The 22,764-nt window shown below is 35.6% G+C and overlaps 2 protein-coding genes across 3 annotated transcripts in view; both read right to left on the bottom strand.

Moving 5' to 3' along the window:
- tab1 (TGF-beta activated kinase 1/MAP3K7 binding protein 1) overlaps positions 1 to 2,835 on the bottom strand; it is a 35,172-nt gene extending 32,337 nt beyond the window's left edge. The window contains exons 1-2 of the mRNA XM_061914346.1: positions 2,714 to 2,835; positions 654 to 784 (exon numbers count right to left, since the gene is read on the bottom strand). Of these exons, the coding sequence (XP_061770330.1) occupies positions 654 to 784; positions 2,714 to 2,746 (164 nt within the window). The 5' untranslated portion in view covers positions 2,747 to 2,835. The remainder of the gene's footprint in view (positions 1 to 653; positions 785 to 2,713) is intronic.
- Positions 2,836 to 7,375: 4,540 nt separating this feature from the next.
- The window catches only part of LOC133561117 (synaptogyrin-1-like), a 54,079-nt gene continuing 38,690 nt past the window's right edge, over positions 7,376 to 22,764 (bottom strand). Inside the window, exons 3-5 of one of the 2 annotated variants that reach the window (XM_061914358.1) lie at positions 21,703 to 21,848; positions 16,098 to 16,371; positions 7,376 to 13,705 (exon numbers count right to left, since the gene is read on the bottom strand). In XM_061914358.1, coding sequence (XP_061770342.1) covers positions 16,108 to 16,371; positions 21,703 to 21,848 — 410 coding nt within the window. In that variant the 3' untranslated portion in view covers positions 7,376 to 13,705; positions 16,098 to 16,107. Of the gene's footprint in view, positions 13,706 to 16,097; positions 16,372 to 20,586; positions 21,225 to 21,702; positions 21,849 to 22,764 lie in introns of those variants that run through there. The other variant, XM_061914367.1, reaches the window with a different exon arrangement.

Here is a 22,764-nt window from a genome sequence, read left to right on the forward strand (position 1 = left end):
TCAATACTGAGCAAAGGGTCTGAATACTTATGTCCATGTGATATTTCAATTTTTCTTTTTTAATAAATCTGTGAAAATTTCTACAATTCTGTGTTTTTCTGTCAATATGGGGTGCTGTGTGTACATTGAGGAAAAAAGTGAACTTAAATTATTTTAGCACATGGCTGCAATTTAACAAAGAGTAAAAAATTTAAGGGCGTCTGAATACTTTCCGTACCCACTGTATATGTGTGTGTGTATATATATATATATATATATATATACACACATACATAATATAAATTTCTGTATGTATATATATGTATGTGTATATATATATATATATATATATATATACATACAGTACAGGCCAAAAGTTTGGACACACCTCCTCATTCAATGCATTTTCTTTATTTTCATGACTATTTACATTGTAGATTGTCACTGAAGGCATCAAAACTATGAATGAACCCATGTGGAGTTATGTACTTAACAAAAAAAGGTGAAATAACTGAATACATGTATTATAGTCTAGTTTCTTCAAAATAGCTGACCTAGAAATGATTTTTAAAAATCCAGTTAAGTAAAAATAAGGTGAGCCTGGTGTCAAATAGCATGTAGACCAATGAATGCGTACGTTCGCTAATACCTGAAAAACAATGAATAAGTCACACCTGAAGCGTAGGTAAGTGTCCTCGTTAGGGTGGCTCTGCGTGCTTTTGCCATCGGGTCCATACAAGCTGTTGGTTGCCGTGCCAACACCGCACAGCTGGCAAATGGGCAGGTCGTCCGTCCAACTCTGATGCTGTCAAAGCAGACAAAAACTGTATTTACCAATTTTTTTTAACCTTCCCGCATTACCAGGAACTTTTTCCTAATGAAAACTAACAGCCAATATACAAAATATTACATGTTTTGTCAACAGATTTGAACCGTTTCAAAGTCAAAATGCAAACATGCTAGCAATTGATAGCATGCTAACACTAGCATGCTAACTTTTTAGCCAATTTTGCAGGCATACAGCTTAGTCATTAGACTTGGTGCATGACACGTCATAACTTGTTCTGCTAATATTGCAAACCTTCACCACAGAGTCATATCACTTGGTACGTGACACATGCTAACTTTTTTTGAGACAATTTTTCAGGCGCACACCTTATAGTGATTAAACCTAGTGCGTGACGTATGTTAACTAATTAAAGGCCTACTGAAACCCACTAATACCCACCACGCAGTCTGATAGTTTATACATCAATGATGAAATATTAACATTGCAACACATGCCAATACGGCCGGTTTAGTTTACTGAATTGCAATTTAAAATTTCGCGCGGAAGTACCCTGCTAAAACGTCACGGTATGATGACCCGTGTGCGTGACGTCACGCATTGTAGAGGACATCTTGTTCCAGCACTCTTCCCAGCTAAAAGTCGTTTGTTTACATCGCATAATTCCACAGTATTCTGGACATCTGTGTTGCTGAATTTTTTGCAATTTGTTCAATGAATAATGGAGACGTCAAAGAAGAAAGCTGTAGGTGAGAAGCGGTGTATTGCGGCCGCCTTTAGCAACACAAACACAGCCGGTGTTTCATTGTTTACATTCCCGAAAGATGACAGTCAAGCTTTACTATGGAACAGAGATGTCAAGCGAACACGGTTGGATTGGACCACACACACAAAGTACACTGTATTATGCAGCAATCATTTCGAAAGGTCGTGTTTCAAAGAGGGTCCATTGTGAAGGGCATCGCCACCACCCGTCGACTGGTGCTGAAGAAAGGTGCGGGGCCGACCTTCAGGTTGTACAGGTACGACCATATAATCTCACTAAAACATTAGTAACACAATAAGCAGATAAGGGATTGTCCAGAATTATCCTAGTAAATGTGTCTAATAACGTCTGAATCGCTCCCACTGTATAGTTTTTTTTTCTTCTAGTCCTTCACTCTCACTTTCCTCATCCACGAATCGTTCATCCTCGCTCAAATTAATGGGTAAATCGTCGCTTTCTCGGTCCGAATTGCTCTCGCTGCTGGTGGGCATGATCGTAAACAATGTTCAGATGTGAAGACTCCACAACCCGTGATGTCACATGCACATTGTCTGCTACTTCCAGTACAGGCAAGGCTTTTTTTATTAGCGGCCAAAAGTTGCAAACTTTATCGTCGATGTTCTCTACTAAATCCTTTCAGCTAAAATATGGCAATATCGCGAAATGATCAAGTATGACACATAGAATGGACCTGCTGTCCCCGTTTAAATAGGAAAATCTCATTTCAATAGGCGTTTAATAATGCTTTTGATGAACATTGCGACATCCGTCCATCCATTTTCCTACCGCTTGTCCCTCTCGGGGTCATAAAAAGGGCAAAATGAAATGTATTCATTTTAATGCAAACGTTGAAACATCTGAATTCAACTTTACCTTGTCTTGTTGCATTAAGGTATGTCACGTATCGCTGAATGATGACATAATCCGCAACATTTGATGAAAATGTCACATTATAATAACACAACTTGGAGTTATTATTAAAGTCCTAAAGTCAGGTTAGAGTTGAGCTAGCATGCTAATTGCTAAAGCTATCAATAGCATCTCGGAACGCCATAAAAACACCCGAAAGTGAACAGAAACGCAAACGACAGGAGCGGGCGAAGGCAATAAAAACGTACGCGACATCAACCCCGACTTTTCAAGAGTTAAGAATATTCTTTTTGGGTGAAGTTTACACTTACACTCTGCATCAAATTCCTTCGTTGGGCCGCCATGTTGTACTGGGTGGCGTTCAGGTACTTCTCCCAATTGTCGGGAGTTCCAGGGGAAAAAGCGCGTTCGCTCCGCCCTCTATGAAGAATAACATTGCTATGACAATAATAATAACACACAGTTCCAAAAACACTCTTTTAGATTTTTTTTTATAACGTTTGGAATACGTATCCGTTAAGTTTAATAAGTTTTGCTGCTTCCTATGTCTATAAATTGCATTTGTACGTTTTCCCCATAGCTCCTGAACGCCACACATTTATTGTTATATTTATGAGTGAAAACAATGTTTTTCCACATGTACAGTCTTTACTTTTTTTTGTTTACTGTTCATTCATTACTTAGATCCACCGTATTATTCGACCACGTCAAATGGAAATGAGTGCATTGAAAAACAAAAGGCCGGCGAAAAAACTGCACTCCCGGACTCTAAAAAAATAATTACAAATTTACTTTAAAACGCTTTCTACCTCTAACAACCAAAAAGTTGTGAAATCTATGATTCCGTGCTCCAAATTAGAATTATTTACGGAACAGTTTTTGTACTTCTTTTGATTATAATTATGTACCTATTTTAATGGTTTTGCCTCCGTTCTTTTCACCTTCAAAATAAGAGCTCAAGGTATATACTGTATTTCAGGAACTTAACATCACAAAGAGGCAAAACCATAAAAATAGGTTACAATTATGTATTTGATTGTATGTAAATGTTAAATATTATAAATAAAGGTTTTGGAAAAAAACGAATAAAAACCTGCACTTCCGGGTGGAGAGCCGACGTTTCTGCAACGTCACTTCCGCTCTGATTTACATCATAACTGTATTAATTATAGTTTTTTCTGCATTAATACATAAAAAATGCAACCATTATTAGTGCAGCTCCAAATTATACTCATGTTTTCTGTATAATAGTGTAGTAACCTTAGACATCTTATAATAGGATGTAGCATCGAGCGCTACTGCTTACTGGCGCTGACGAGACGCGGGGCCGCCATCTTGGAGTGGTGATCCGCTTCACTCAGTGCAATTCATTTGGCAGGAGCAATGAACTGTCAGCGCATTTTATTCATCTTACCTCACTGAATACCAGAGGCAGGACCAAGTCATTGTTTTGCAAATCACAAGTAAGACTCAAATCTTTGCCCTCAAGTCCCGAGTCAATACAGGCAAGTCCTGAGTCTAGTCCAAAGTCAAGATTGGAAAGTCTCAAGTCAAGTCCCAAGTCCTGCATTTTGAGTTTTGACTCCTATCAAAGTCATTTTAACCACATAATAATATATTTACACAGATTATGTATGCTTTTAAAACGCTGTATTTATTTATTAAAACAAGTGCATTTGAAATTACATGGAAACAAATAGTGCTGACATTGCATTACATAATAGCACTATTAACCATCCATCCATCCATCCATTTCCTACCGCTTATTCCCTTTCGGGGTCGCGGGGGGCGCTGGCGCCTATCTCAGCTACAATCGGGCGGAAGGCAGGGTACACCCTGGACAAGTTGCCACCTCATCGCAGGGCCAACACAGATAGACAGACAACATTCACACTCACATTCACACACTAGGGCCAATTTAATGTTGCCAATCAACCTATCCCCAGGTGCATGTCTTTGGAAGTGGGAGGAAGCCGGAGTACCCGGAGGGAACCCACGCATTCACGGGGAGAACATGCAAACTCCACACAGAAAGATCCCGAGCCTGGATTTGAACCCAGTCATTTAAAACTGTTTTTTAAACTCATTCCATTACAGAATAAACACATTTGAAAATACAAGTGCAACTGTACTTATTTGCGCAAAAGTGTTAACATTGTATTTCCATGGCATATTGCATTTAAAAACATAAATAGATAGATAGATAGATAGTACTTTATTGATTCCTTCAGGAGAGTTCCTTCTGGAAAATTAAAATTCCAGCAGCAGTGTACAGAGTTGAGATCAATTTTAAAAAAAAAAAAGTAAAAAGTAAATAATGGGGGTTTAAATAGAAACAAAATAGAGAAATAATACAATAAGAATAAAAAATAAAAAGCAACAATGGGAATACAATTATAACAGTAAAATAAGAATATAACAAGACAAAGTAGGCAGTAGTGACCATGTTATGAAAACGTATTGCACTGTTATTGTTTTGCATCCCCTGTCATCCTAGTACCCCCCGCCCCCCGCCCCAGAGAGGAGTTGTACAGTCTAATGGCGTGTGGGACAAAGGATTTTTTGAGTCTATTAGTCCTGCACTTGGGATGAAGCAGTCTAGCACTGAACAGGCTCCTCTGGCTACTGATAACGCTATGCAGAGGGTGACTGGCATCATCCAGGATGCTCACTAGTTTGCCAACAGTCCTCTTCTCTGCCACCGTCACCAGTGAGTCCAGTTTCATTCCGATTGGAGAACCGGCCCGCCTGATCAGTTTCTCAAGTCTGGAGCTGTCCTTCTTAGATGTACTGCCCCCCCAGCACACTACCATGTAGAACAAATACATGAACATAACAATGAACACAGTTGTACTTTTTAGACGTCAGGGCCCTATGCAATATGTACACATATTCTTAATACAGTGTACATTTTAACTGGCCTTTATTTGACTATGTTTGTCTTTTTGTAGGTGGCTAAGATACGCGGTGCTGCCGACCGCCATCTAACGTTACGTTACTGTGTGTGAAACATTGACTAACCTAACGTTATGTGTAGGTACCTCATGCAACCCTGTTTAAAAAAAAATAACTTGACAAAAAGTATGAATAAGGTAGCAAACTGCAGTGGACGCAACAGATTGCCGTGTTTGCAATGACGTTATAACCATGGACATCTTATAAGAAGACGCAGCATTGGCTCCTGTGACGCGATAAATTTGGCCGCCATCTTGAAGTGGTGATGAGGAGCCGGCGAGCAGCCTAAACTGACAGTTGACAGGTAGAAAATAAAGATGGTGTTTAGCGTTTTCCTGCTCAAATGAGCGGACTGTTGAAAATAGAAATCGGGGGATTACTTTTCACAAGTAAGATTTAACATTAACGTACTTTTGGTTGTATTTTGTGGAAATAATATACATAATATAAAAATACAGAAGGAGCAAAGATATTCAATAGTACTGAAATGGTAGCCGCGAGCAAACAAGAGTATGACCATCATAAAATTGCTTGTCAATTAATTAAATTAAAAAATGTCATATTTGAATAACATAAAGTTGAAATAAATGAAGATAAAGATTGTAGAAGCCAACATGGGTAAATTATGATGCATTCTCATTTCAGACAAAGTACAAGACAATACTTTCTTAACAGTATACTTGTAACCAAGAGTAGGTCTTCATGTAATAATAGTCAAATACTAACATTGTTGGGTAAGACAGAATTTGGTTTTATTCTGAATCCAGTGAAACAAATTGGTGGTTTTAGCTGATATAAAGACTTTCAGGTGTTTATATATGTTTATGTTTAAGTATTTGGCAGACGCTTTTATCCAAAGTGACATACATAAAAAATACATATAAAACAAGCACTGTAAACATGATCACTTAAGGGTACAATGTAATACAAAATATCAATACAAACTGTCAAGACATAATAATCTCTCAGAGATAGAGTCTATAGGTCCCTAAGATATATAGATATTTAATGTATTCATACATTGTTAATGTAGGATATATGCATTTTTATATAACCTACCGTATTTCCTTGAATTGCCGCCGGGGCGTTAATTAAATTAAAACCTTTTCTCACTCCGGCACTTACCAAAGGCATGCAGTAAAAATTTGAGTGTGATGTAAGGATACCATCATGAAAAGCACATTTAATAAGTAAATGAAAAAAAAAACATTATTATGGTCTTACCTTTACTTGTAAATGAAGTCCACGCACAGCTCCTTCTGATCAAAAGCATCAATAACTTTTTTTTATAGAAGTCTTCCTTATCTTTCTTCAGTTTTAAAAGTCTCTCTGTCTCGATGGAGATCTTCCTTTATTACCTCCTGCTTCGATTGAAAGTCCGGTTTAGAAAACTGTTTTTATCAGTTAGCTCGGCCCTTCATGTGCGGGCGACGACAGAATTACCCTCGGACAACTCCCCCTCCCGTTCTGCTCCGTGGGCGATCTCTTTATCCCACCGCTGCCACCATGGTTGTTATCGTATAAATGATACACTGGGTACTGGGTATTTAGGATTGGAACATGCTTTATTTCAGCCCGGTTGTTTACATAGCCAGCATAAGAGTAGTGGTGTTACATCCTAAAAGGTCCGTCGTGCACCCCCTTGTCATATCAGTTCCCAGCACATATCACGTCACTCATTGTCACTTCTTCTGCAGCCGAGTAGTCGCAAGAAGGATCACTAGCGCCCTCTACCACCAGGAGGCGGGAGTCATTTAATGACTAATATTTGACACACACAGCTACGGTATATTAATAAAACATAGCTGCTTACGGTTCTTTTTAGCATATTCAATAGCTAGGACCTAAATCTTACTAAATAACTCTTAATCTTCTTCCCTTTATGCAATTTCAAATTATTGAAATACTATTATTTTGCGAAACGCGTACTATATACTCAGCGGCAATTCAAGGAAATACGGTATACGAGTTTATATTTGTACTAGTTTAATGTACAGTACCTTAATAAGACGCCCACACAGGTTTAACGTCTCTTTATTTCTAATAGTTCAAGTCAAAGACATAAAAAAAAATATACACACCTTTACATTGCACCTTTTCTGGTGTCAGAAACATATTTGGACAGGCAAGGTCACACACGTCTACATCTACACACTTGCACAGTATATAAAGCACTTCTATATATTTCCATAGTTTGCTGACAGATTTTTGTTGTTGTTTTCCTTTCCGTATACTGTTATATAATTATTATTTATATTCCAAAAATAAAAATAAAACATCTCGTCAGGCAACACAAAGGAACTCCAAAAAACTGACCCTTAAGCTTATTTCTTGTGTTTTTCTTTTTTTGTTTGTTTTCGTGGCGGAATGTCCTAAAATACATTTCTTGAAGAGTAACATAGAGTATTATTTATGTATATACAGTAGTTATTTATACACTTGGTTGACTTTTTAAATGCAGCGACGCAGTTTCGTACTCAGGCTGTTGATGTCGTCTTAGGCGGAAAGATTCAATATTGTAGTAAACGAATTATGAATTTTTTTCAAACACGTCAAAACTCATTTCATCCAATTAATTACGTGTGCAAAAAAGAAATGAATCCCTTTTTTTCCTAAGTTCACCTCAAAGCAGGGTGTCCAAACTTTTTCCACTGAGGGCCGCACACTGAAAAATAAAAACATTTCTTATTTTCAAAACCAATATATTTATTGTATAATATTATAATTGTAATATTTAAATTATAATATTTTTTCTCAGTCAAAAAATGGCCAAAAAATAGTTTATTTATTAATAATTAATAATTTATTAATTATTAATATTTATTTAATAATAAATACATTTAATTATTTTTATTTATTATTATATTCCAACTTCACATATTTATTTTGCTAAAAAAAATCCCAGTCAGAAAATTATTTAAAAAAACAGTCATATTTAATTGCATTATTTTATTTATTTATGTAATTATTATTATTTATATAATTAAAAATAAATGAAATTAATTTATTATTATATAATCACATCTATCTGTCCATATAACATTTTTACTATGTTTTATACCAGTTTCGTTGTAGAATAATAATAATAATAATATTAATATAATAGATTTTATTTATAAAAAGCACTTAGCATTGAGCAAACAACAAAAAAATACAAAAAAAATATAAAAGAAAAATAAGAGTAATTATAAAAAATAATAACATTAATACATTTTTAAAAAAAAAGCCTGTTTTTATGGCAAAAACAGAAAAGCCATTGGAGCCTTGTATAGATCAGTAATTGTACTAATAATATAATATATTATATTATTATTATTTATTATTGTCTATTGTGAGCGAACTGTGGTGTTGAATTTCCCCCAGGGATCAATAAAGTACTTTTTTTTCTATTCTATTCTATTCTAATTTATAACAACGTTCATTTTGATTCATTATTATTTTTTGAACAATTAAAAATATTTAAAAAATCAAACACATGGACCCCACTCATAAAAGTGATGGAAAATAATTCATAATTTTTTTCATTTTTTACTACTTTCAACCCATAAATCTCTGGATCAACTTTTGTCGATAATAAGTAGTTTTTTAAATCAAATTTGATGTCTACCGTATTTCCTTGAATTGCCGCCGGGGCGCTAATTAATTTAAAACCTCTTCTCACTCCTGCGCTTACCAAAGGCATGCGGTAAAAGTAAGCATGAGCTAAATATTTTAAAATCTCTTCTCACTCCGGCACTTACCAAAGGTATGCAGTAAAAATTTGAGTGTGATGTAAGCTAGGACCTTAAATCCTACAGAATAGCTCTTAATCTTCTTCCCTTTATGCGATTTCAAATTACCGGTATTGAAATCAGCCTCCTCCATTTTGAAAATGATGACAGGAGAAATGTCATTCGTGACGCCACGAGTTTGACCAGGCGGTAATTCAAGGCAGGCGCATACTATATACCCATCGGCAATTCAAGGATATACGGTATTTTAAGCCCATTTTGCTAAAAAAAACCCTAATTTTTATGGCAAAACACCCCACCCAAAAAATTTCAAATGGGTCAATAATTCCTAAAAAAACCCAACATTGATTTATTACTAATATTTGAGCAATGGCAGTTAAACAAAAATGATTACAATTCTCAGGGATCCGAAAGGGCCTCATTTATAAAAGTGTTAAAAATTATTATTGTAATAATATTGTTATTATTTTTAACCGATACATCTCTAATTCAACTTCAGATATGTCAATATAAACTTTTTGGATTTTTTGTTTTGTTTTATGACATTTTCCTCAAAAAAAAAAAAAATATATATATATATATATATACAATATTTACCCCCCAAAATATATCAAAGTAAAATATTTGTTGTGAAGTAACTGGAGACCTAAATAAGCCAATAAATAATAACAACATTCATTTTTGATTAATTATTACTTTTTGAACAATGACAGTTTTAAAGAAAAGGGTTCCACTAATGAAATATTTAAAAATATGCTAAATTTTATTATTATTATTTTTACTTACAACCAATACATCTCTACATCAATGTCGGATTTATCTGCCAATTTGATTTTTTCAATTATCTTTTTATGTTGTTTTGTGTTTGTTTTATGCCATTGTTGACATCGAAAACAGGTTTTTTTGCAAATACACAACAAATGCAATATCTTCCAATTGTTGGCATTCTCATATTAGCATGATACTTCTTTAATTTTTTTGCAAATTTTGCAGTGTCAGATATTTTGTTAAATGACAAATGCTACCTGCTAGTATGCTAACGTTAGTAGGTTAGCATTTAAATTTTTTTTTTTTTAGCATGTCAGTACTTGACGTTACCATGCTAGCATTTTTTAAATAAAATTTTTCAAATACACATTGCAGAGGAATATATTTTGGTGCTTGACCCATGCTTCAGTTAGCCTTTGCTAACATTATGCATGCTACGTATTTTAAAGCTAATTTAGCAAGTGCACACCTTAGTGACATACAGCTTGATATTTCAATAATGCTAACTGTAAGCATGCTATTATAAGCATGTTAGCATGCTAGCTTTTTTTAAAGATCAAATTCTTTGTTACTTGATGCTATGCAGCCAGCATGCTATTTTTAGCATGTTAGCAAGGTAGCTTTTTGGGCTCAAATTCTTTGTTACTTGATGCTATTTGGCCAGCATGCTATTATTAGTATGTTAGCCTGCTACGTTGCTTTTTTAAATCTCACATTCTTTGTTACTTGATGCTATGTGGCCAGCATAATATTATTATCATGTTAGCATGCTAGCTTATTTAGCTCAAATTATTTGTTACTTGATGCTATGTGGCCAGCATAATATTATTAGCATATTAGCATGCTAGTTTTTTTTTTAATCTCAAATTCTTTGGTACTTGATGCTATGTGGCCAGCATGCTATTATTAGCATGCTATTTTTTTAAAATCTCAAAATCTTTGCTACTTGATGCTATGCGGCCAGCATTGTATTATTAGCATGTTAGCTTTTTAGCTCAAATTCTTTGTTATTTGACGCTCTGTGGACAGCATGCTATAATTAGCATATTAGCATGCTAGCTTTTTTATCTCAAATTCTCTGTTACTTGATGCAATGTGGCCAGCATGCTATTGTTAGTATGTTAGCTTTTTTTTTTTTTAGCTCAAATTCTTTGTTACTTGATGATATGTGGCCAGGATGCTATTATTAGCATTTTAGCAAGCTAGGTTTTTTAGCTCAAATTCTTTGTCGCTTCATGCTGTGTGGCCAGCATGCTATTATTAGCATGCTAGCTTTGTTTTTTAAATCTCAAATTCTTTGTTACTTGATGCTATGTGGCCAGCTTGCTATTATTAGCATGTTAGCATGCTATCTTTTTTTTTTTTTAGCTAAAATTCTATGTTACTTGATGCTATGTGGCCAGCATGCTATTATTAGCATGTTAGCATGCTAGCTTTTTTTTTCAATCTCAAATTCTCTGTTACTTGATGCAATTTGGCCAGCATGCTATTGTTAGCAAGTTAGCATTTTTTTTTAGCTCAAATTCTTTGTTGCTTGATGATATGCGGGCAGGATGCTATTATTACCATTTTAGCAAGATAGATTTTTTAGCTCAAATTCTTAGTTGCTTGATGCTGTGTGGCCAGCATGCTATTATTAGCATGCTAGCTTTTTTTTAAATCTCAAATTTTTTGTTACTTGATGCTATGTGGCCAGCATGCTATTATCAGCATCGTAGCATGCTATCTTTTTTTTATAGCTAAAATTCCATGTTACTTGATGCTATGTGGCCAGCATGCTATTATTAGCATCGTAGCATGCTATCTTTTTTTTATAGCTAAAATTCTATGTTACTTGATGCTATGTGGCCAGCATGCTATTATTAGCATAATAGCATGCTAGCTTTTTTTTAATCTCAAATTCTCTGTTACTTGATGCGATGTGGCCAGCATTCTATTGTTAGTATGTTAGCTTTTTTTTTTCTTAGCTCAAATTCTTTGTGACTTGATGATATGTGGACAGGATGCTATTATTAGCATTTTAGCAAGCTAGCTTTTTTAGCTCAAGGTCTTCCACCCGATTGTAGCTGAGATAGGCACCAGCGCCCCCCGCGACCCCGAGAGGGAATAAGCGGTAGAAAAATGGATGGATGGATGGTCTTTGTTGCTTGATGCTATGTGGCCAGCATCCTATTATTAGCATGTTAGCTTTTTTTTAAATCTCAAATTCTTTGTTACTTGATGCTATGTGGCCAGCATGCTAATATTAGCATGTTAGCATGCTATCTTTTTGTTTTGTTTTTTTAGCTCAAATTCTATGTTGCATGATGCTATGTGGCCAGCATGCTATTATCAGCGTGTTAGCATGATAGCTTTTTTAGCTCAAATTCTTTGTTTCTTGATGCTATGTGGCCAGCATGCTATTGTTAGCATGTTAGCTGAATTCTGTGTGAGTTGATAATATGTGGCCAGGATGCTATTATTAGCATTTTAGCAAGCTAGCTTTTTTATCTCAAATTCTTTGTTGCTTGATGCTGTGTGGCCAGCATGCTATTATTAGCATGTTAGCTTTTTTTTAAATCTCAAATTCTTTGTTACTTGATGCTATGTGGCCAGCATGCTATTATTACCATGTTAGCATGCTATCTTTTTTTTTAGCTCAAATTCTATGTTACTTGATGCTATGTGGCCAGCATGCTATTATTAGCATTTTAGCCTTTTTTTTTGCTCAAATTCTTTGTGACTTGGTGATATGTGGCCAGGATGCTATTATTAGTATTTTAGCAAGCTGCCTTTTTTAGCTCAAGGTCTTTGTTGCTTGATGCTATGTGGCCAGCATCCTATTATTAGCATGTTAGCTTTTTTTTAAATCTCAAAATCTTTGTCAGTTGATGCTATGTGGCCACCATGCTATTATTAGCATGTTAGCATGCAATTTTTTTTAGCTCAAATTCTATATTACATGATGTCATGTGGCCAGCATGCTATTATTAGCATGTTAGCATGCTATCTTCTTTAGCTCAAATTATTTGTTGCTTGATGCTATGTGGCCAGCATGCTATATTTAGCATGTTAGCATGCTATCTTCTTTAGCTCAAATTATTTGTTGCTTGATGCTATGTGGCCAGCATGCTATTATTAGCATGTTAGCATGCTATCTTCTTTAGCTCAAATTATTTGTTGCTTGATGCTATATGGCCAGCATGCTATATTTAGCATGTTAGCATGCTATCTTCTTTAGCTCAAATTATTTGTTGCTTGATGCTATGTGGCCAGCATGCTATTATTTGCATGTTAGCTTTTATAGCTTAAATTCTTTGTTATTTGATGCTATGTGTCCCGCATGCTATTATTTAGATATGCATGTTAGCATGCTAGGTTTTTTTTATTTACGGGCGCGGCCACCGTTGCTGCTCACTGCTCCCCTCCCCTCCCTAGTGGGTGAACAAGGGGATGGGTGAAATGCAGAGGACAAATTTCACCACACCTAGTGTGTGTGACAATCATTGCTACTTTAACTTAACTTATCTTTAACTTAACTTCAGCATTCACACTAATTAAATGCTAACTGAAATTGCCTTTTCTAGTTCTTTGAAGGTGAAAAGTAGCAAAATGGCCCCCGCATCCTTTGATTTGTCAGTCTGTGGCCCTCAGTGGAAAAAGTTTGGGCACCCCTGATGTGTGTGGGGACGACTTAGCAACACTGTGTCTTTTGACAGCCAAAACTGGAAGTGTGTGTGTGTGTGTGTGTGTGTGTGTGTGTGTGTGTGTGTGAAGGCAATGTGGTCACCAGCACCGTCCCGCCGCAGGGTGACATCCTCTGAAGTCCAAGCCCTGATGTCTTCAGCCCAAGTTCCTTGTCCCTGTTTACTAATAAAGGACAGAAAAAGATTCAAAACACAACTCAGACTTTTAAAACATTAGCGCCAATATTTAGCAGAGAAATATTGATATTTTTTATTTTAAGAGTCACCACTGCCGTCGTGTCCATGGGCAAGACACTTCACCCTTCTTGCACCCAGTGCCACCCACACTGGTGTAAATGGAGCTCCTGTGGACCGTATTTCCTAAAATTCAAAATATATCGATTTTTCCGTATATAGGTCGCACCGGACTATAAAGCGCAGATATATACGTTGTGAAATTAGTTATTTACACAGCTATATGCTGTAAAAGTTTCTTAATTGTTTTCAAATGAAGCAATGTAGTATCTGTTAGTCTACAAAATAACATGTCCCCCCCGAAGATTACCGTATTTTCCAGACTACAAAGCGCACTGATGAATAGGCCACACCCACTAAATTTTACAAGAAAAAAAGATTTTTCCATGTATTAGCTGCACTGGACTATAAGCCGCAGATATATATATGTTGTGAAAGGACTTATTTATAAAGAAATAGGTTGTACATGTTTATTTACATACCTTAATTGTTTCCAAATGAAGCAATGTAGTACCTGTTAGTCTACAAAATAACATGTTTTTGCCCCATTTGGTGGAAGATTGCCGTATATTCCAGACTACAATAAAATTTTACAAAAATTAATTTTTTTCCCCATAAATTAGCCACACTGGTCTATAAGCCGCAGATACTGTATATATGTTGTGAAATGAGTTATTTATACAGAAATATGCTGTAAATGTTTATTTACATACATTGTTTCCAAATGAAGCAATGTATTATCTGTTAGTCTACAAAATATCACGTGTTTGCCCCATTTGGTGGAAGATTACCGCATTTCCAGACAATATATATATATATATACATATATATATATATATATATATATATATATATATATATATACTTTATTGTATATATATACATGTATATATACATATATATATATATATATATATATATATATATACTGTATATGTATATATACATGTATATATATACAATAAAGTATATACACAAATATATATACATGTATATATACATACATAAATAAACATATATATACATGTATATGTACACGTGTATATAAATATGTGTATATATACATGTATATTTACATATGTATATATATACATTAAAGTATATACATAAATATATATACATGTATATATATTTATGTGTACACTTTAATGTATATATATACATGTATATATACACATGTATGTATATACATTTACGTATATATATATATATATATATACACATATATAAACACATATATGAATATGTATACATATATATACATGTATATATATATACACATGTATATACACACATTTTTATTCATTTATTTATTTTTGTTATAATCAATTTTGGATTTTTTGTAATCGATTAAAAATCGTTACAATGAATCGCGATTCATATGAAAATGTTTTTTTTGACACAATTAAATATATATATATATATATATATATATATATATATATATATATATATAATTGGACTTTAAAAAAATTGATTTTCAAATGAATCGCGATTCTTACTTTTAACGATTCTTAATTGACAAAAAAAAAAATCCAAAATTGATTATAACAAAAAATAAATAAATCAATAAAATTATATATATATATATATATATATATGTATATATATATATATATATATATATACGTAGCTATATAGATATATACGTATATATATATACATATACACACACGTAAATATATATATATATTTATATATATATTGTGTGTGTGTGTATATATATATATACACACACACACATATATATATATACAGGATATATATATATATATATATATATATATATATATATATATATATATATATATATATATATGGTAACACTTTAGTATGGGTAACACATTCACCATTAATTAGTTATTAAAGTAAATAGGACTTAATTTAGGGTTATTTGGACACTAGGGGAACATATAAGGGTTAGGTTACTAATAAGCAATAATTCTGAGGTTATTGAGGGAAGACTCTTAGTTAATGGCTTACTGGTTCTATAATAAGGGCCATGCAGAATAAGGCATCAATAAGTACTTAATAATGACTAATTAAGAGCCAATTTGTAACTTATTTGCATGTTAATAAGCTACTAATTAAAGCTCAATATGTGTTCCCCATACTAAAATGTTATCATATATATATATATATATATATATATAAATATATATATATATATATGCATAATGATGATTTAAAAAAGTAAACAGGCCCCGCATGCTTTGACTCTTCAGTGTGTGGCCCTCAGGGGAGAAAGTTTGGACACCCCTGTTTTAAAGCAATGACTGTTTGAAGGCGCAACTAAACCCCAAGACCGGATCCGAGTCTACCTCCGCCCCCTCAGTAGTCCTGGCGCTGGTATCCCGCGGTGCCGTCGAACACGCCGTCGCCGCCGGCCTGCCCTCCTCCTCCTCCTCCTCCTCCTAGTCCTCCTAGTCCTCCTTCCCCGCCGCCGCCAGCCGGACTCTCCAGGTCGTCCCCGCCGAAGGGTGTATATGCCCCGCCCCCGGCCGCGTCCAGGCTGGGGTCCGTGTAGTCCTGGGAGAAGAGGGCCGAGTCGGCCCCCAGCTTGTACTTCTGGAAGCCCAGGAAGGACTGGGCCGCCTTTAGAGGAGGCCGTGTCGCAAAGGGCGGGGGAAGATGGCGGCGTGTTAGCAGAGAAGAAGAAGAAGAAGAAGAAGAAGAAGACAGAGGAGGACGACATTGATTAGTGGGTTAGAAAGCGAAAGTGAGAGTTTAGTCAGAGAGGTTAGTGACTCGGCAACAAAACGTCACATTTAAGACCACCCCTCTACCAGGCAAAAGTATTGGGACACGAATACTTGACTCGAAGTGAGCCAAGTCGCCTTCTTTACATCGTCACACGCCAGCCGCAGGAAGTGAAGTCAGTAGCCAGATGAAGTCGCTCATAGGAATTTAAAACATTTAAAAAAATCCAGGTTATAAAGTAGTTCCACTGTCAAGACCTGTGTCATCAGACCACGCCTTATTTGGACTTGTTACTTCCTGTTCTGCGCTCTTATTTTGGTGGCTCTTCCTGTTTTGTCTTCCTTTGTGTTGTAAATCACGACCTCGTGTGGACCAGCTAGGACACTTGGGGGACATCCTCAAGAAGAAGGAAGGGGAGGGAGGAGGGAAGGAAGGGAGGAAGGGATTAAGGAAGCAAGGTAGGAAGGAAGGGAATAGGGACGGAGGGAAGTTAGAGAGAAAGAAAGTGAGGTAGGAAGAAGAGATGGAGGGAAGGAAGGAAGAAAGAAAGAAAGGAAGGTAGGATGGGAGGTAGGAAAGAAGGAAGAAAGGAACGGGGTTATGAATGAAAGATGAAAGGGAGGAAAGAAGGAAAGAAGGGGGGTAGAAAGGACGGGAGGGAGGAAGGCAAGGAAGAAGGAAAGAAGAAAGGGAGGAAAGAAGGAAGAAAGGGGAAAAGGAAGGGAAGGACACAAAGAAAAGAATGAATGAAGGAAGGAAGCAAGGAAGGAAGGAAAGAAGGAAGGAAAGAAGGAAGGAAGGAAAAAAGAAGGCAGTAAGATAAGACAGAAGGAAGGAATAAAGGACGAAAGGAATGAAGAAGGAAGGAAGGGAGGGAGATAGGTGGGAAGGAAAGTCAAAAGTAAGAAGGAAGAACGGAAGGAAAAAAGGACGAAAGGTGGAAAAGAGGGATCGAAGGAAGGAGGAAAAGAACAGGGGTATGAAGGAAGGAAGGAAGGAAGGGAGGAAGGAATGAAGGAATGAAGGGAAGAGAGAGGGAAGGAAGGAAGGTAGGTGGGAAGGAAGGAAAGAAGGGAGGTACAAAGGATGGGAGGAAGGAAGGCAGGGAAGCAGGAAAGAAGAAAGGGAAGGAGGGAATGGAGGTAAGAAGAAAGGAAGGAAAGAAGGAAGAAGGGGGGGAAAGGAAGGGAAGGACACAAAGAAAAGAATGAATGAAGGCAGGTAGAAGGGAAGGAAGGAAGGAAGAAAGAAGGAAAGAAAAAAGGAAGGAAGATGAGACAGAAGGAAGGAAGAAAGGAAGAAAGGAATGAAGAAGGAAGGAAGGGAGGGAGATAGGTGGGAAGGAAAGTCAAAAGTAAGAAGGATGAATAGAAGGAAAAAAGGACCAAAGGTTGAAAGGAAGAAGGAATGAAGGAAGGGAGGGACACAAAGAAAAAAAGAATGAATAAAGGCAGGTAGGAAGGAAGGAAGCAAGGAAGAAGGAAAGAAAATAAGGAAGGAATGAAAGAAGATAAGACAGAAGAAAGAAAGGACAAAAGGAATGGAGAAGGGAGGAAGGAAGGAAGGGAGATGGGTGGGAAGAAAAGTGGAAAGGAGAAGGAAAAATGGAAGGAAGGAAGAAAGAAAAAAGAAGGAAGATAACACAGAAGGAAAGAAGAAAGGACGAAAGGAATGAAGAAGAAAGGAAGGGAGGGAGGGAGATAGTTGGGAAGAAAGGTAGAAAGGAAGAAGGAAGGATGGAAGAAAAGGGAGGAAGACATTGAAGGAAGGCAGGTAGGAAGGAAGGAAACAAGGAAGAAGGAAATACAATAAAGAAGGAAGGAAGAAAGATAAGACAGAAGGAAGGAAGGGAGGACGGAAAGACAAGGAAAGAAGGAAGGACAAAGTAATGAAGAAAGAAAGAAGAAAGGGGGAGATAGGTGGGAAGAAAAGTGGAAAGGAGAAGAAAAGATGAAGGAAAGGAAGGAAAGAAGAAAGGAAAAAGAAGGATGGAAGAAAGGACAAAAGGAATGAAGAAGGAAGGAAGGAAGCAAGAGAGGGAGAGAGATAGGTGGGAAGAAAGGTGAAAAGGAAGAAGGAAGGATGGAAAGAAAGCGAGGGAGGGAGGAAGGAAGGAAGAAAGAAAATGAAGGAAGGAAGAAAGGAATGAAGGGAAGGAAAAAAGGGAGGAGGAAAGAAAATAAGAAAGGAAGGGAAAAAGGAAAGAAAATGATTAAGGAAGAAAGGAAAGAGAGAAAGTTTGTATGATTTTTGTACAAGCTTTTCTTTTCATTGCCATTTAAGGCCTTCAGTTTTGTTAAATTACATGTGAAGCTTTTTATTGACCTGCAGAAACCGTGCAGGAAAAAGCTGAAAATGCAAATAAACATTTTCAGATCTAAATATGTGGAGGACATTTTCATATATTTGTTTTTATTTAAAGCTACAAACAGACATGATATATTCAAACTCAGTACCAGCTTTGACAAACTTTATCAATATGAATATCAACATTTTCATATTGGTTGAGGTTGTCCTCCTCAAAATGTCCACAGGAAGCAAACGATTTGAGTCCAAGCTCTCATTGGTTGAAAGATGTGTCCCAATACTTTTGTCCACATAAGGCAACCAGCTGCTTATATCATTTTAATCCAAATTAGAGGCCAAACATTTCTTTTGGAAAACTATATTTGGGGGTAGAGACAATCACATGAAGTCTGACATGAAGTTTCTAATAAAATACATTATTGAGTTGATAATGATGCAAAAATAGGATCAGATCAAAATGCTCAATAGAATTGGGGATGGGTACTGTTTACATTTAAACCGATACACTGCCGATTCCCGGTACCTGGGAATCGATACCTCACTAGTAGCAATTTCAATTAACACATTTATTAAATAAAAAAAATGTATCATATATTTGTTGTCCAACGAGGAAGTAGCTTTAAGCAGGAAGCTGAATGTGTTATGTTGCGCCCTACAAAGTGTTTGCACTGTAAATGTTTATACATACACGCATATGTGTCTGTGTTTATACATTCCTCTGTTTTATTTTCATTCAACTTTTATTCTTAAAGTAATTGCCCAATTTTGAGCCGTCTGAATGCTATTGAGTCTGTTGTGGGGATCCGGATCTTTCTCTCCGTTTTTAATTGTAATGTTAATGTTCTTTAAATGTATGTTAACATCAATCTGCAGAATTTAGCCTTTGTCTAAAACCTGACATATATACATATACATATATATATATATATATATATATATATATATATATATATATATATACACATATATACATATATATATATAATATATTGTATATATATACATATATACACACACACATATATATGCAAACATATATATATATATACATGAATATGCATATATATATATATATATATACAAAAATATATGTATATACAAATATATACACATATTTTTACAAATATATATATATATATATATATATATATATACAAAAATACATAAATGTATGTATATACAAATATATACACATATTTTTTACAAATATATATATATAAATATATGCATATATGTGTGTACATACTGTATGTATATGCGTTTATATGTAGACACAAAAATACATGTATATACAAATATATATACACATTTTTACCAATATACATGTATATATGTGTTTATACTGTATGTATATATGTGTATATATGTGTGTATGTATGTATATATATACATGTATATATGTATATATATATATATATATTTTATACATGTATATATGTATATCTACATATGTGTTTACATCTCTCTCTCTAAATACACAAAAATATATAAATATATGTATATACAAATATATATACATATTTTTACAAATATATATATATACATGTATGTATATATGTGTATATATGTATACAAAAAAATATATACATACATTTTTACAAATATACAAATATGTGTGTATATATAAGTGTATATACTGTATGTATAAATGTGTATTTATGTGCGTATATACGTATATATATATTATATATATATATATATATATATATATATATATATATATGTATATATATATATGTATACATATATATGTATACATATATGTATACACATATGTATATAAACATACATACATGTATATATATATATAAACATAAATACACATATACTCTGTGTGTATATATGTATGTTTAATAATATGTGCTGCAGCTATTTTAAATAAATAATAATAACAATAAAATGCAATCATTTTATACACCAACTATTTCATAGTAAACATTCATCTTAGTTGTAGTTTTCACTAGTAAGTTTGGAGGTGTTGAGATCGCCATGTAATATCGCTAATGCTAATCGTAGCCTGTCTATGGCAAATCCAATGTAAATTAGCATCAAGCTAGCACATTTTTGGACGAGTGGAGCCTTACTTTATGTCCGGGTGTTCCCTACTATCTTGCTTGCTTTGTTAGTGTAGAAAATGGCAGCATTACTTAGAAGCCTGACTGATTGTCTACCAGAATTCAACGGCTGGCTATAAAAGCACAGAATTGGGTACCCATCCCTAAATATAATACGGCCGTGTTAGAAAAAGCCTCCCCACAAAAAGTGATAAAATAATCAAAAACCTGAGAACTCTCTTTCCAAATCAAAAATGGAAAAACAAAAAAAGAAAAGCAGCATCAGATAAGCGGCGGTTGATGAGGCTGCGGCGGGAACAGCTTGATGTATTCCTCCTCGAACGACACGTTCTTGAACTTCTCCATGGAGAACAGAGCCTGGGCGCCCTGTCGGAACAACACCCGCGTCAACCCATGGTCCAACATCCACCCATTACAGTGGAACCCCCATTTACCTACCTAATTGGTTCTTGAACAGGGTTGGTCAAAGGCTAAGTTTGTATATTAAAGTATAATTCCCCATAAGGAACAATGCACATGTGAATAATTGGTTCCACGTTCTATTAAAAGGTTCTCCACCTACACTATATAACGCGCTGTATGGTAAACATAACCAGGAGCGAATGGATCGACTTTCTACTCAACAAAGCCAAAACATCAACAACACCCGGCCAACACGCACACATTGTCACTAGCCCCGTGGTGCACCCACAGTCTCAAACCACACAACTCCTTAACTTTAACCCGACATTTTGCGACGATGATCAGGAAAAAAAAAAAAAAAAACAGACTTTCTACAGACGTGGAAGAAATGCTTGGGAATCTTGGGACTCGTTGGCGAAGGTCGCGGGAAGGTGGAACTCACCCAGGTGAAGATGGAAAAGAAGGAGAAGGTGATGGCGGCCCGGGCGGCGTCCCCGCCCTCCCTCAGCGGGTCGTCATCGTGGTCGGTCACCTGCCACTGATTGGCCAGGAAGCAGAAGCCCACAAACCACATGAAGGACCAGAACGCTGCGGACGATAAATCCGTCGATTAATAATAAAACGTTGGACCACACCACTTATATATTGAAGACAATTTCAATGAAAAAATGTAATGCCTCTTATCTATTCGCAGTCTTCTAAAGTTGATATCAACATTGACTTTTTCCACAGGGTGTGTGAATATTGTAGCATCTCAGAAGAGTTAGTGCTGCAAGGGATTCTGGTTATTTGTTCTGTTGTGTTTATCTTGTGTTACGGTGCGGATGTTCTCCCGAAATGTGTTTGTCATTCTTGTTTGGTGTGTGGCGCATATTTGTTGTTTGTACGGCCACCCTCAGTGTGACCTGTATGGCTGTTGACTAAGTATGGCTTGCATTCACTTATTTGTGCTTACGAGCAGCTTACATTATGTGACTGGGTCGGCACGCTGTTTGCATGGAGGAAAAACGGACAAACGATAGGTTGTAGAGGACGCTAAAGGCAGTGCCTTTAAGAAACGCCCCCAATATTGTTGTCCGGGTGGAAATCGGGAAAATGGTTCTCCCGGGTGATTATCGGGAGGGGGCACTGAAGTTCGGGAGTAAGTATGACTATTAGCGGTGATTGCGGTGTTACTATAGTACCGGCGGGCCAGCTCTAATGTTAATTTGATATTGCCTCAAGGGCCAAATGAAATTACACGGCGGGCCAAATTAGGCTCGCGGGCCAGAGTTTGATACCCATGATCTAAATAGTATCAATCTCAAGGAGATTCCCGAGTCATCCTTAGAGATAATGAGGAAGCCAGTGTGGACAATGCACATATGTTTAAGAGTCCTTTCTTTATTCATAGTCATGTTTAGAGCAACTAGTATTTTAATGTATACCAGTTTTGTCTCTGTCTACAGCAGTCTGTGTAGTGTTTTCGACATTGGAATGTGAAAGGGATAGATTCCCCCCTCCT

The sequence above is a fragment of the Nerophis ophidion genome, linkage group LG01 (assembly GCF_033978795.1).
Source record: "Nerophis ophidion isolate RoL-2023_Sa linkage group LG01, RoL_Noph_v1.0, whole genome shotgun sequence".
Taxonomy (NCBI): Eukaryota; Metazoa; Chordata; class Actinopteri; order Syngnathiformes; family Syngnathidae; genus Nerophis; species Nerophis ophidion.